Genomic DNA, 13,400 nt, shown 5'->3' on the forward strand with positions numbered 1-13,400 from the left:
AGTTGCAGCCATAAAATAGCCTGCATTATAAAATAAAGAAGTATATACAGTACTACCATTCACATATGCACACATTACAACAATATCTCTCAATTCCAGTTCTCGAGTGAAATCATCTCATCTCATCTCATTATCTCTAGCCGCTTTATCCTTCTACAGGGTCGCAGGCAAGCTGGAGCCTATCCCAGCTGACTACGGGCGAAAGGCGGGGTACACCCTGGACAAGTCGCCAGGTCATCACAGGGCTGACACATAGACACAGACAACCATTCACACTCACATTCACACCTACGGTCAATTTAGAGTCACCAGTTAACCTAACCTGCATGTCTTTGGACTGTGGGGGAAACCGGAGCACCCGGAGGAAACCCACGCGGACACGGGGAGAACATGCAAACTCCGCACAGAAAGGCCCTCGCCGGCCCCGGGGCTCGAACCCAGGACCTTCTTGCTGTGAGGCGACAGCGCTAACCACTACACCACCGTGCCGCCCGAGTGAAATCATAACTAATCTTACAGCTGCCAATTCCTTATCATGGCATCTACTGAAAAAAAATCTTTCACTAGGGGGAAATTTTGCCACTATGTTGTCATTAAAGCTGAAAAGGGGATCAACATCATATATACCGTGTAAGTTATGCCTTTCAGCTGTAAAAATCCTGTCATCATCCACAGTAAAGTTATTGTGACACTTGGATTAGGTTAGTGACTACACTTTTTAACAGGTAATTAGTAATTGTATTGGAATAAATTTTTAAAGTAACCCTCCCATCCCTGGTCATGACATCCCTCACACAGAGCTCAGGGCTAATCTTACTGTCTTAGATACCATCCATCTATCAATCTACCTGTTGTTGTTGTTGTTGTTCGGCTACAACATTTCTCTTTGTGTTTTTTTGTAATTCTTTTCTTACAATTATATGTGGCAAAACCTGGGCCCACTTCCCTTTGTAATGCTTATGCATTTCGAAAGGATCCCGTTTTTGTAATCTTCACTTCCTTTTTCTCTTTCCATCACTTCATCTCTCTGTGTAATACATGCTGAACAGACAGAAAGACAGGAGAGACTGTGAGGTGCCTTTTGACACTGTTGAATGTCCAGTCTTTTTGGTGACAATGACAACTACTGAAGAATATGTAAGATTGTTTGTAAAATTCTTACTTGTTATTACATCACATTATTATGTGCATTCTATTAGGTGAAAGAGATTTTTGTGTGATGCATGATGACATTGCCTGTTCATTGATAGTCTATTTTAAGCTATATTATGTTCATTTCCGAGTTTAAACAAAACCAAAGGAGCTTTACTAGCAACTTTACTGGGTAGATGACCGGGGGTACAGACTTATGAGAAACTGGAGAGAATATTGGTGATTAAATCTTGAACAAAGGCAACTGATGTATTTATCTTAATGCATAACATTTTACAAAACTGATGCACATAGGTTTTTGGCATTGGCTGGACTGTGAAGCTTATCACTATTGGTTAGTGGTGTGTATTTCCAGTTTTAAAACTTCAGATTATTATAAACATGATTAAGGAGTCATTATAAAAATCCTTTAATAGCCCGATGAAAAATATGTTAGTCAACATCCTGGATGTAGCTCGTTAGCTTGTATGAAAAATATGAGTGGTGTATTTCCCAGTATATATATATATATATATATATATATATATATATATATATATATATATATATCAGAGGCGATTTCTCAGAGACAACAAGGGAAGCCGAACTTCCCCTAAAATTCTCTTCCCAAACTGCGGCGTCTACGACGTTGAATTCTCATTAAAACAATAACTTGCATAACATAATATATGCCCAAGATTGTATTTACGTTCATAACTATCCCTGTGTCATCCTGTAACTTATTTGAATGATGTCTGACGACCTTGCAGTTCGCTATGGACTGGCAGCCGGGTATCTGTTGCAGTCTACGAGACGGCTCTGAACAGCCAATTTCGGCTAGTTGTTATTGGTTAAAATCGACAAAATCGTCACTTCCAGGGAAGCCGGGTATCTCTTGGGGTAAACGGGACATTGGGAGGGCCAAGAAGCCGGGCTGATAAAGGATTATTGGAGGTGGTGTTTGAAAGACATGAGGAGGGCGGTACTTCGGCGAGGAACACGGAAGCATGATCAGTCAGTCCCTAGTGGATGTCAAGAAAGTGTAGTCGTGTGCCAAAGTGGTGTCCGAATTTCTTTTCACGTTTCTTCTCATTGATGTCTCTGTACATTACTCTGTAAATAAATGTAAATATTACTCGTTGTGCTCCGTTAAATTTCATCCATTCTATCAGTTTGATCATTCGTGAATTCACTCGTTTATTTCATTTGTAGTTCAGTCAACGTGGTTGTAGGCTAGCTTGAGCCTTATTGGGATCTGCAGTGCTAGCTGCTAACAGCTGGTATCTATCTGCTATAATAGCAAAGTACAGCCAGTAATTTTGCCCCGCCCCCACCTCGCGCTCCTTCCGGTGCGGTAGTGATGTCCCGTTGCTCGCGCGCCACAGCAGAGACCCGCGCGACCTTCAGCCGGTACAGTCACTGTTCTTTTACCACCTCCGTTATTCTCATCTTTCCGGTGCGTTCTTGATTTTTCCATTGTGTCCTATTTTGCCATATCAAGACCCAAAATGGTATCGTATTATTCATATTTAAGTGAATAATCAATTCAGTCATCATAACTTGGCATTTTTAACCCAAGCAATCAAAAAGAGGAAATTTATTCAATATTTTCAAAAAATTTTACAAAAACATTTGAATTGTAATTTAAAAAAAAAATTCCACAGCAGAGGCCAGATAAAGCAAGACACTATCTTTATCCTTATTAAACATGATAAAAGAAACATTGAGTGTTAGGTAAATGCAAAAAAAAAAAAAGTAAAATTAGAAAATTAATTTTTTGACCATAATGTCCCAAATGAGAGACCAGTTTCTGAGACAGACCCACATAACAACAAATTGACTCATGACAAATAACAAATAATTGAAAAATTGTATTACATAGACCTAAAACTGAGCTTCCCCTATTTCAAAGCCCACCAGCCGCCACTGATATATGCCCCAAAAAATAGTTTTAGTATTGCAGATACCGAGATATGCCCGCTGTTTTTTATTTAATTAAGAACGTTTAAAAAATAACCGAAATAAATTATGGTGGATTGAGCTGAAGAGTTTATGGTATAAATTTATATTTAATAGTAGGGCCTAGCTTAGGTTTTTTGGCTCATGACACAAATGCAGTGAAAAGCAAGCCTGGCGAGTCCTGTTGGATTTTAACAGGGTGCAAGAACTTTGTGCATCGACATAATAACATACCGTATTCCCAGACTGCACTGTAGACTACATGTAAAGGGTGTGCACCATCCTTTTATGTTCATGGTATCGTTAACACACATGTTCACAAGCCAAAATGGTAAGATGCTGCAGCAGGCTTACTGCATACACACACATGTCGGCTGTCTGGCTACTGTTTGTATTCATTAATAGGGTATCCCTGTACTTACTATACCCTGTGTATGCAAATGGTACATGTGCCGTTTGGGGTGAGCCTCACTTTGATTTTTATGACAGTGGCTGGATAGGTCTGTGAGAGATGTAGATTTTTGCTGTGGCTCTAAAGAAAATCTGCTTGAAATCCCCTGAGTCTTGGGAACTAAGACTTATTATAGGACTTGTTCACATGCAGCTCACACAACCATTATATAGTTATCTCAGTCTATTAGACTGAGGAGCTCAGCTTGCAGTTACTGTCTTTGTATTATAGACATGCAACTCTCACAGTCTTTGTTTATAGTTATCTCGGTATTAAGCTCTGTCTTAAGTGGCCACTTACATTCCCTCAGTTTACCTGAGTATATTCACTGTCTTCAGCCCTGTGATGACCTGGCGACTTGTCCAGGGTGTACCCCGCCTTTCGCCCGTAGTCAGCTGGGATAGGCTCCAGCTTGCCTGCGACCCTGTAGAAGGATAAAGCGGCTAGAGATAATGAGATGAGATGAGATATTCACTGTCTTATATGTACATTAAATGTCCTGAGCAGGAGCTCAGATTGCAGTTGCTAAATTAGTAATAATTTATTGATATAAGGTGTTTTGTGGTTAGCATACTACACTGTAGTGTGTCATGCAGTAATGCATTATATGACAATGCAACTTTCATAAATATCACCATATATCAGTTGTAATTATGTTCTATGCATATACCTGCAACTCTAACAATATCACTTTCAGTGACTAATAAAATGGTTTTAAAAGTTCCTACTTTTAAAACATATTTTTGATATGGTAATTTTCTTTTAGAGATTTCATTTACAACATGTCTCTGACAGCTCAAAATGCATCTCTGGGCATTTAAAAACTGCAGAACTTCCAGGGGCCTCTGGTGGCCCCCGGACCCCCGACCTTACTGGGTTGACCCCCCCCCTTCCCATTTTCCTGGATCTGGCCCTGTATGTATATAGACATTCACATACATTTACATGGCGGCACGGTGGTGTAGTGGTTAGCGCTGTCGCCTCACAGCAAGAAGGTCCTGGGTTCGAGCCCCGGGGTGAGGGCCTTTCTGTGTGGAGTTTCCATGTTCTCCCCGTGTCCGTGTGGGTTTCCTCTGGGTGCTCCGGTTTCCCCCACAGTCCAAAGACATGCAGGTTAGGTTAACTGGCGACTCTAAATTGACCGTAGGTGTGAGTGTGAATGGTTGTCTGTGTCTATGTGTCAGCCCTGTGATGACCTGGCGACTTGTCCAGGGTGTACCCCGCCTTTTGCCCGTAGTCAGCTGGGATAGGCTCCAGCTTACCTGTGACCCTGTAGAAGGATAAAGCGGCTAGAGATGAGATGAGATACATTTACATACATACAAACCCAATTCCAAGAAAGTTGGGACACTGTGTAAACTGTAAATAAAAACCGAATGTGATAATTTGCAAATCATGGAAGCCCTATATTTCATTGAAAATAGTACAAAGACAACATATCAAATGTTGAAACTGAGAAATTTAATGTTTTTTGAAAAAACATGTGCTCATTTTGAATTTGATGTCAGCAACATGTTTCAAAAAAGTTGGGACAGGCATGTTTACCTCTGTGTTGCATCACCTCTACTTTTAACAACACTCTGGAAATGTTTAGGAACTGAAGAGACCAGTTGCTGTAGTTTTGAAATAGAAATGTTGTTCCATTCTTGCCTGAGAGACAATTTCAGTTGCTCAACAGTTCAGGGCCTCCTTTGTCGTATTTTGCACTTCATAATGTGCCAGATGTTTTAAATGGGAGACAGGTCTGGACTGCAGGCAGGCCAGTTTAGCACCCGGACTCTTTTACTACAGAGCCATGCAGTTTTAATATGTGCAGAAAGCAGTTTGGCATTGTCATGCTGAAAGAAGGAAGGCCTTCCCTGAAAAAAGATTTTGTCTGGATGGCAGCATATTGCTCTGAAATGTGTATATACTGTATATAATTCAGCATTAATGATGCCTTCCCAGATGTACAAGCTACCCATGTCATGTGCACTAATGCATTCTCATAGTATCTGTGACTGTTTTCACAGATTATGGTTTTCTGAAATGTTCCTGAGCCCATACAGTGATTTCCACTAGACACATGTCTGCTTTTAATGCAGTGCCGCCTGAAGGCCTGAAGATCACAGGCATCCAATATCAGTTTCCAGTCTTGTCTCTTGCATACAGAGATTTCTCCAGATTCTCTGAATCTTTCTATGCACCATAGATGATGTGATCCCAAAATTATTTGCAATTTTACATTGAGGAACATTATTCTTAAATTGTTGCACTGTTTGCTCATGCAGTCTTTCACAGAACAGTGAACCCCTCACTGTCTTTACTTCTGAGAGACTCCACCTCTCTGGGATACTCTTTTTATACCCAATCATGTTACTGACTTTTTGCCAATTTAACACATTCGTTTCTTTTTGTTGTTGTTCTTGTTTTTACCATTACACAACTTAAGTCTTTTGTTGCCCCATCCCAGCTGTTTTGAAATGTGTTACTGACATCAAATTCAAAATGATCATATATATATATATATATATATATATATATATATATATATATATATATATATATATATATATATTTTTTTTTTTTTTTTAAACAATAAAATTTCTCAATTTCAGCAGTTCATATGTTGTCTTTGTACTATTTTGAATTAAATATAAGGTTTCCATGATTTGCAAATCATTGCATTTTGTTTTTATTTATGTTTAACACAGTATCCCAACTTTTTTGGAATTGGGGTTGTAATATATACAGGTGCTGGTCATATAAATAAAATATCATGAAAAAGTTGATTTATTTCAGTAATTCCATTCAAAAAGTGAAACTTGTATATTATATTCATTCATTACACACAGACTGATATATTTAAAATGTTTATTTCTTTTAATTTTGATGATTATAACTGACAACTAATGAAAATCCCAAATTCAGTATCTCAGAAAATTACAATATTACTTAAGACCAATACAAAAAAATTATTTTTAGAAATGTTGGCCAACTGAAAAGTATGAACATGAAAAGTATGAGCATGTACAGCACTCAATACTTAGTTGGGGCTCCTTTTGCCTGAATTACTGCAGCAATGCGGCGTGGCATGGAGTCGATCAGTCTGTGGCACTGCTCAGGTGTTATGAGAGCCCAGGTTGCTCTGATAGTGGCCTTCAGCTCTTCTGCATTGTTGGGTCTGGGTCAGGTGAGTTTGCTGGCCAATTAAGAACAGGGATACCATGGTCCTTAAACCAGGTACTGGTAGCTTTGGCACTGTGTGCAGGTGCCAAGTCCTGCTGGAAAATGAAATCTGCATCTCCATAAAGTTGGTCAGCAGCAGGAAGCATGAAGTGCTCTAAAACTTCCTGGTAGACGGCTGCGTTGACCTTGGACCTTGGAAAACACAGTGGACCAACACCAGCAGATGACATGGCACCCCAAACCATCACTGACTGTGGAAACTTTACACTGGACCTCAAGCAACGTGGATTCTGTGCCTCTCCTCTCTCCCTCCAGACTCTGGGACCTTGATTTCCAAAGGAAATGCAAAATTTACTTTCATCAGAGAACATAACTTTGGACCACTCAGCAGCAGTCCAGTCCTTTTTGTCTTTAGCCCAGGCGAGACGCTTCTGACGCTGTCTCTTGTTCAAGAGTGGCTTGACACAAGGAATGTGACAGCTGAAACCCATGTCTTGCATACGTCTGTGTGTGGTGGCTCTTGAAGCACTGACTCCAGCTGCAGTCCACTCTTTGTGAATCTCCCCTACATTTTTGAATGGGTTTTGTTTCACAATCCTCTCCAGGGTGCGGTTATCCCTATTGCTTGTACACTTTTTTCTACTGCATCTTTTCCTTCCCTTCGCCTCTCTATTAACCCTTTGATGCAAAACATATGCACACCCCTTCTAATGCACAACATGGGTCAAAAATGACCCGCATTCATTTTCCAGGTTATTTCATGCTGACTGAGTTTTTCTTTGCTCTATCTTTTGAAATGAATTTATTTTATGATTGAATATTCCAAGTATTCTTTAAATATCTTGTTTTTAATTACCACAAATCGTTAATTAAATTTTTTCTTTCCTACTTTATGAACAAAAATACTTTTTACATTACTACGCATGGGTCATCCAAGTGTGATTTAAAATTAAATGTCTTAATACTATAATAATAATTTGTTTCAAGTAATTACTTTAGCAGTGAATGGGGCCAGTTATTTATTTATTAACTATGTAGTTAGCTAAGCCAACTACAATAAAATTAGCTAACTAAAGTAGAATATGTCAACAGCTCGGTAGCTAATAGTAATTACTTGTAACTTTCTGACAAGTAATCTACTCACTCTCAAGGTAACCTAAACATAATCCATTTTTTTCTAAAGTAATATTAGAACAATTGAAAAACATTACTTACATGTACACTACCGTTCAAAAGTTTGGGGTCACTTTGAAATTTCCTTATTTTTGAAAGAAAAGCACTGTTCTTTTCAATGAAGATCACTTTAAACTAATCAGAAATCCACTCTATATATTGCTAATGTGGTAAATGACTATTCTAGCTAAATTCTACTAAATGTCTGGTTTTTGGTGCAATATCTACATAGGTGTATAGAGGCCCATTTCCAGCAACTCTCACTCCAGTGTTCTAATGGTACAATGTGTTTGCTCATTGCCTCAGAAGGCTAATGGATGATTAGAAAACCCAAGTCAATCATGTTAGCACAGCTGAAAACAGTTTAGCTCTTTAGAGAAGCTATAAAACTGACCTTCCTTTGAGCAGATTGAATTTCTGGAGCATTACATTTGTGGGGTCGATTAAATGCTCAAAATGGCCAGAAAAATGTCTTGACTATTTTTCTATTCATTTTACAACTTATGGTGGGAAATAAAAGTGTGACTTTTCATGGAAAACACAAAATTGTCTGGGTGACCCCAAACTTTTGAACGGTAGTGTATTAGATGGGCAAAGGGCGCTGTGCTGAGCTGTGAAACGTCTGACACAAGCACAATTCACAGTTCCCACCAAACGCTGTAGTAAATGCATGCGGGTCGTTTCTGACCCATGTGTGTAAACTTGATGTAGAATTACAAAAGCTGTGCTTGTTCATAACTTAAGAAAGGAAAAATAAAAATGATGATTTGTGCTAAACAAAAACAAGATATTTACTGCATATTTGGAAAAGTAAATGACAAAATGAATTTATTTCAAAAGTATATCATAGAAACACTCAGCCATACATGAAATAACCTGGAAAATTAATGCAGGTCGTTTTTGACCCATGTTGTGCATTAGAAGGGTAGTGATACAAAAAGGGGTTTTATTCAAAAAGTAAGAAAGGAAAAAATAAAATGAGGATGTATGATGATCAAAAACAAGTTAATTGAGGAATACCTTGAATACTGAATGATGGAATTAATTTATTGCAAAGATATAGAAGATAAAAACTCAGCCGGGTCACTTTTGACCCATGTTTTGCATCAAAGGGTTAATGTATTTGGACACAGAGCTCTGTGAACAGCCAGCCTCTTTAGCAATGACCTTTTGTGTCTTGCCCTCCTTGTGCAAGGTGTCAGTGGTCGTCTTTTGGACAACTGTCACGTCAGCAGTCTTCCCCATGATTGTGTCGCCTACAGAACGAGACTGAGAGACCATTTAAAGGCCTTTGCAGGGGTTTTGAGTTAATTAGCTGATTAGAGTGCGGCACCAGGTGTCTTCAATATTGAACCTTTTCACAATATTCTAATTTTCTGAGATACTGAATTTGGGGTTTTCATTAGTTGTCAGTTATAATCATCAAAATTAAAAGAAATAAACACTTGAAATATATCAGTCTGTGTGTAATGAATTAATATAATATACAAGTTTCACTTTTTGAATGGAATTCCTGAAATAAATAAACTTTTTCATAATATTTTAATTATATGACCAGCACCTGTATAATGTGCGCGTGTGTATGTGTAGTTGCCACTTGTCATCGATTAGATTTGCCGTTATACCGAGGTAGTTATGGTTGCTTACTGATGTCCATTGATTTCCAATCAGTGCAATATATGTAGATTGTGCCATCTGCTCCATTTGCATTGGCTTTTCACTGACGTACAATTCATGAATTCTTGTGAGAGTTTTTCCCCTTGAAGGTGGCTTGTATGATGGGTCTCCTGAGAGGACCTGGCTAATTTCTTGAAGCCCCTGGTCATCAACAGTGTTAATGAGCCAACAGTCTGTGGCAATCCATTTAGCAATTGCACTGGTTAAAGGGGAACTGAAGTCATTTTTAAACTTGCTTTATTTCTTAATTAACATGTTATTCAATTACGTTTTCGGTTTTATTAACCTTATATCGTGACTCGTATCATGACTTGGCATATTATATTACACTTATCAGCCTTTTCGGTTTTTAGCCATGTTGAATGTAGTCCGTATGGTCCACGGCAGGCGTCGCTTATCCGCGCGATCTTCACGAGACTTGTGCGAGACTTCAAACGTGAAGTGTCAGCACCGCCATTTTGAAAACTGTTTACCCAGTGGCCAGATCGCCATATCATTCTAATTTAGATTAATTTTGAGATTTGTCAGTTTCATCAGTGATGGAGTGTCAGTCCTGCGTGCTGTGGCGCGTGCACCTGAAGGCACGCCTCAGGCTACGTGCGCGCCAAGTGGACTCCAGCACGCGCGCCGTGAATAAGGCGCACCTGAGCTCAATTAAGGAACTATGTGTTTTCCTATTTAAGGACTGTGCTGATGCATTTGCATCGCTAAGTATTATGATATGAATGTACGCATTACTGAGCCTTTCTGCCAGTTGTCTTGATTTCCTGTCTCATGATCCTTGTGCCTGTTTCTCGTTCTTGTCCTTGCTTAGCCTTTGATGTACAGTTTGCGCCTCGACCGATCCTTTTGCCTGTATTCTCGTTTTTGATCTAGCCTGCTGTTTTGGATTGTTTGCCTGTGTATATATTGTCTCACTGTATATATATTCTGCACTTTATTAAACTGTGTCCTTCTGCACATACATCTGCCTCCCTCACATACGTGACATGGAGATTATTCCATACAACTTCCAACCAACATGGAGTAGAGAAGAGTTGGAAAGATGACAGGATAAGGACTAGTCCATCGCGCTGGTATTTACGTCATTACTGTCGCACAATTAAAATGTGCCAGATCAGGCAAGGGTGGGTTTTCAAAATAATAAATACATGCATGTATTTTTGTGATAAATACATATTATACTGAGCACATTTCCCACATAATCCTCACTAAGGTTTCGGACAGCACTACAAAATGGTGTCCCCACTATATAGTGCCCTATATAGTGAGTAGGGAGCGATTTTGGACACAGGGAAAACTTCCGGCTTGATTATATCAGCATTCGAAAGAGGGCGTGTGTGTCTTTTGACAATGTTGGCAGATGTTGGCGACTTTGATTTCCGCTATACGTTTTACTTCTGTCCTATGATGTCTTGCGCAGGTCTCAGCGAATCTCGTTTACGGCCATTGCTTTGACATATGGATTGATGTATTACATCACATATTTCAAACACTCATAACTTGCTATAGCAGTGACAAAATAGCTGTTGTAACTTTGTTGACAGACCTGCCCTGGCTGTACTCTGGCAATGAAGTTTGACAAACACAGCTAACATTAGATCCTGTCTCAGTGCTAGCATCTTTGCTAACATATGCAATGATATGTTTTGCTCAAAGATGATACTTCAGACTTGTATTTTAGACTATAATATTCAAGATATAGCTAAAGTCAACACTAACCTTGATGTGTTTGTGTCTTAGTTATTCCCATCTATTCCAGAATATACGGACTACGATGAAACAAAAGAAGACATGTCCTCACCCTGCGATGTGGCAGAGACATGGCATTTCGCTCGTCTGTTTGCCCCTGTAGCCTACATTGTGGTCTTCATCCTGGCTGTAGTGGGTAACGTGCTAGTGTTGTTTGTAATCCGACGCTATCGTCAGTCCCACCACAGTCCCTGCGCCTACTCTCTGACCGACACATTCCTGCTCCACCTGGCAATCTCTGACCTTCTGCTAGCCTTGACGCTGCCCTTCTTTGCAAGCCAGTGGATCAGCGGGTGGGTGTTCACCGTAGGCATATGTAAGGTCGCAGGTGCACTTTTTTCACTGAATGTCTACTGCGGCGTGCTTTTCCTTGCCTGCATCAGTTTTGATCGCTACTTGGCCATAGTCCATGCTGTCCATACCAGCTGGAGGAACAATACATGCCTGGCTCAGTTCGCCTGTGCAATGATCTGGATCTGCTGCATTGGTCTTTCTGCCATCGACATCCATTTCCGAAATGTTGGGGTGCTACATGGCTATGATAAGAACGTGTGCTTTTTAGACTTCAAGAGTGAGAGTTTTGAACAATGGCAGCTTGGCATGCAGCTCATCAGCCTGCTGCTAGGATTTGGCCTCCCACTACTGGTAATGCTCTACTGCTACTTACGCATTTTCCATGCACTGTGTCACAAAAGCACACGCAGGCAGAAGCAACGCTCCCTCAGGCTCATCATCTCCCTAGTGGCTGTGTTCGTGTTTTGCTGGGCACCATACAACATCTTCAAGATGGTTGACAGCCTGGTAATGCTGAAAATAATCAGCCCCAGCTGCACACTGAATTATGTGCTTGATATCAGCATCCTGGTGACCCAAACCCTAGGACTGGCTCACACCGCCCTCAACCCACTGCTATATGGCTTTGTGGGTGTCAAGTTTCGTCATGAACTTTTCCAGATGTTCAAGACAACTCTGGGTTCGACTAGGTGCCTCAGAACGACCAAATTCGTGCAGGGTCAAGGAATGAGTCGCAAGCCACCAGGTTCCTTCAGCTCTGTGGAGAGCGAGAACACCTCCTACTTCTCAGTTGTGGCATAAGTAAAGTGATTAACTGGGTTTTTAAATTTTTTTTTTATTTCATTGAAGAAAAAATGTACATATTGTTTGTAAAACAAATCTTATTTTCATATATTGTATTTTTTGCTATATAAACAATTTCAGCATTTTCCACATTTATAACAGATTAATTAAGTTTTCTTCCTTCTTTTATTAATGTTTAAATTAAGAAGGATATATTTCATGCTTTATTGATAGTTGAATATGCGTAAATGCCACTGCTAAAAATTTCTTAAGCAAGAAGTGAAACTATTTTCAGACACTCATTTTTAATTTTATGTCTTCTTTTTTTCCCCAAACCTTGTTTCCAAGTATCTTATCAAGAATCACGAAACTTAATCATCAGTTTGTTCTTGTTTTTCTTTAAAAGGTGCTATACATTCTACTAGTGTAACCAAACCAAAAGCTCATTAAAAACATACTATTTTAGTATTTTGTTTTGGGTGATAGATTCCCATATATTATGTGTATTAATGCAGCAGCTGAAGTGGGTTTGAAATATGGGTGCTAATGGCAGATCCCTTTCAATTTTTAATTTTTTAATTTTTTGAAATTTTAAATAAATAAATAACCAACCAACCAACCGTGTGTCAGTTTCTTCTACTGATAATACAACCCCAATTCCCAAAAAGTTGGGACAAAGTACAAATTGTAAATAAAAATGGAATGCAATAATTTACAAATCTCAAAAACTGATATTGTATTCACAATAGAACATAGACAACATATCAAATGTCGAAAGTGAGACATTTTGAAATTTCATGCCAAATATTGGCTCATTTGAAATTTCATGACAGCAACACATCTCAAAAAAGTTGGGACAGGGGCAATAAGAGGCTGGAAAAGTTAAAGGTACAAAAAAGGAACAGCTGGAGGACCAAATTGCAACTCATTAGGTCAATTGGCAATAGGTCATTAACATGACTGGGTATAAAAAGAGCATCTTGGAGTGGCAGCGGCTCTCAGAAGTAAAGAT

At 39.3% G+C, this 13,400-nt stretch overlaps 1 protein-coding gene across 1 annotated transcript; it reads left to right on the forward strand.

Annotated features, from left to right (window-relative positions):
• Positions 1–1,044: 1,044 nt before the first annotated feature.
• Positions 1,045–13,007, forward strand: cxcr3.2 (chemokine (C-X-C motif) receptor 3, tandem duplicate 2). The gene is made up of 2 exons (XM_060920492.1): positions 1,045–1,137; positions 11,303–13,007. The coding sequence occupies exons 1-2, from the start codon at positions 1,117–1,119 to the stop codon at positions 12,404–12,406; spliced, it is 1,125 nt and encodes a 374-aa protein (XP_060776475.1). The 5' UTR covers positions 1,045–1,116; the 3' UTR covers positions 12,407–13,007.
• Positions 13,008–13,400: the final 393 nt, after the last annotated feature.

The sequence above is a fragment of the Neoarius graeffei genome, chromosome 5 (genome assembly GCF_027579695.1).
Source record: "Neoarius graeffei isolate fNeoGra1 chromosome 5, fNeoGra1.pri, whole genome shotgun sequence".
In the NCBI taxonomy this organism is placed as follows: domain Eukaryota; kingdom Metazoa; phylum Chordata; class Actinopteri; order Siluriformes; family Ariidae; genus Neoarius; species Neoarius graeffei.

What these genes read in the sequence shown, in the direction of transcription:
- cxcr3.2 (XM_060920492.1), top strand. Translation starts at nt 1,117, where the DNA reads ATGACAACTACTGAAGAATAT. An exon ending in TGACAACTACTGAAGAATAT is followed by an intron (nt 1,138 to 11,302) that starts GTAAGATTGTTT and finishes TTTGTGTCTTAG; the next exon opens with TTATTCCCATCTATTCCAGA.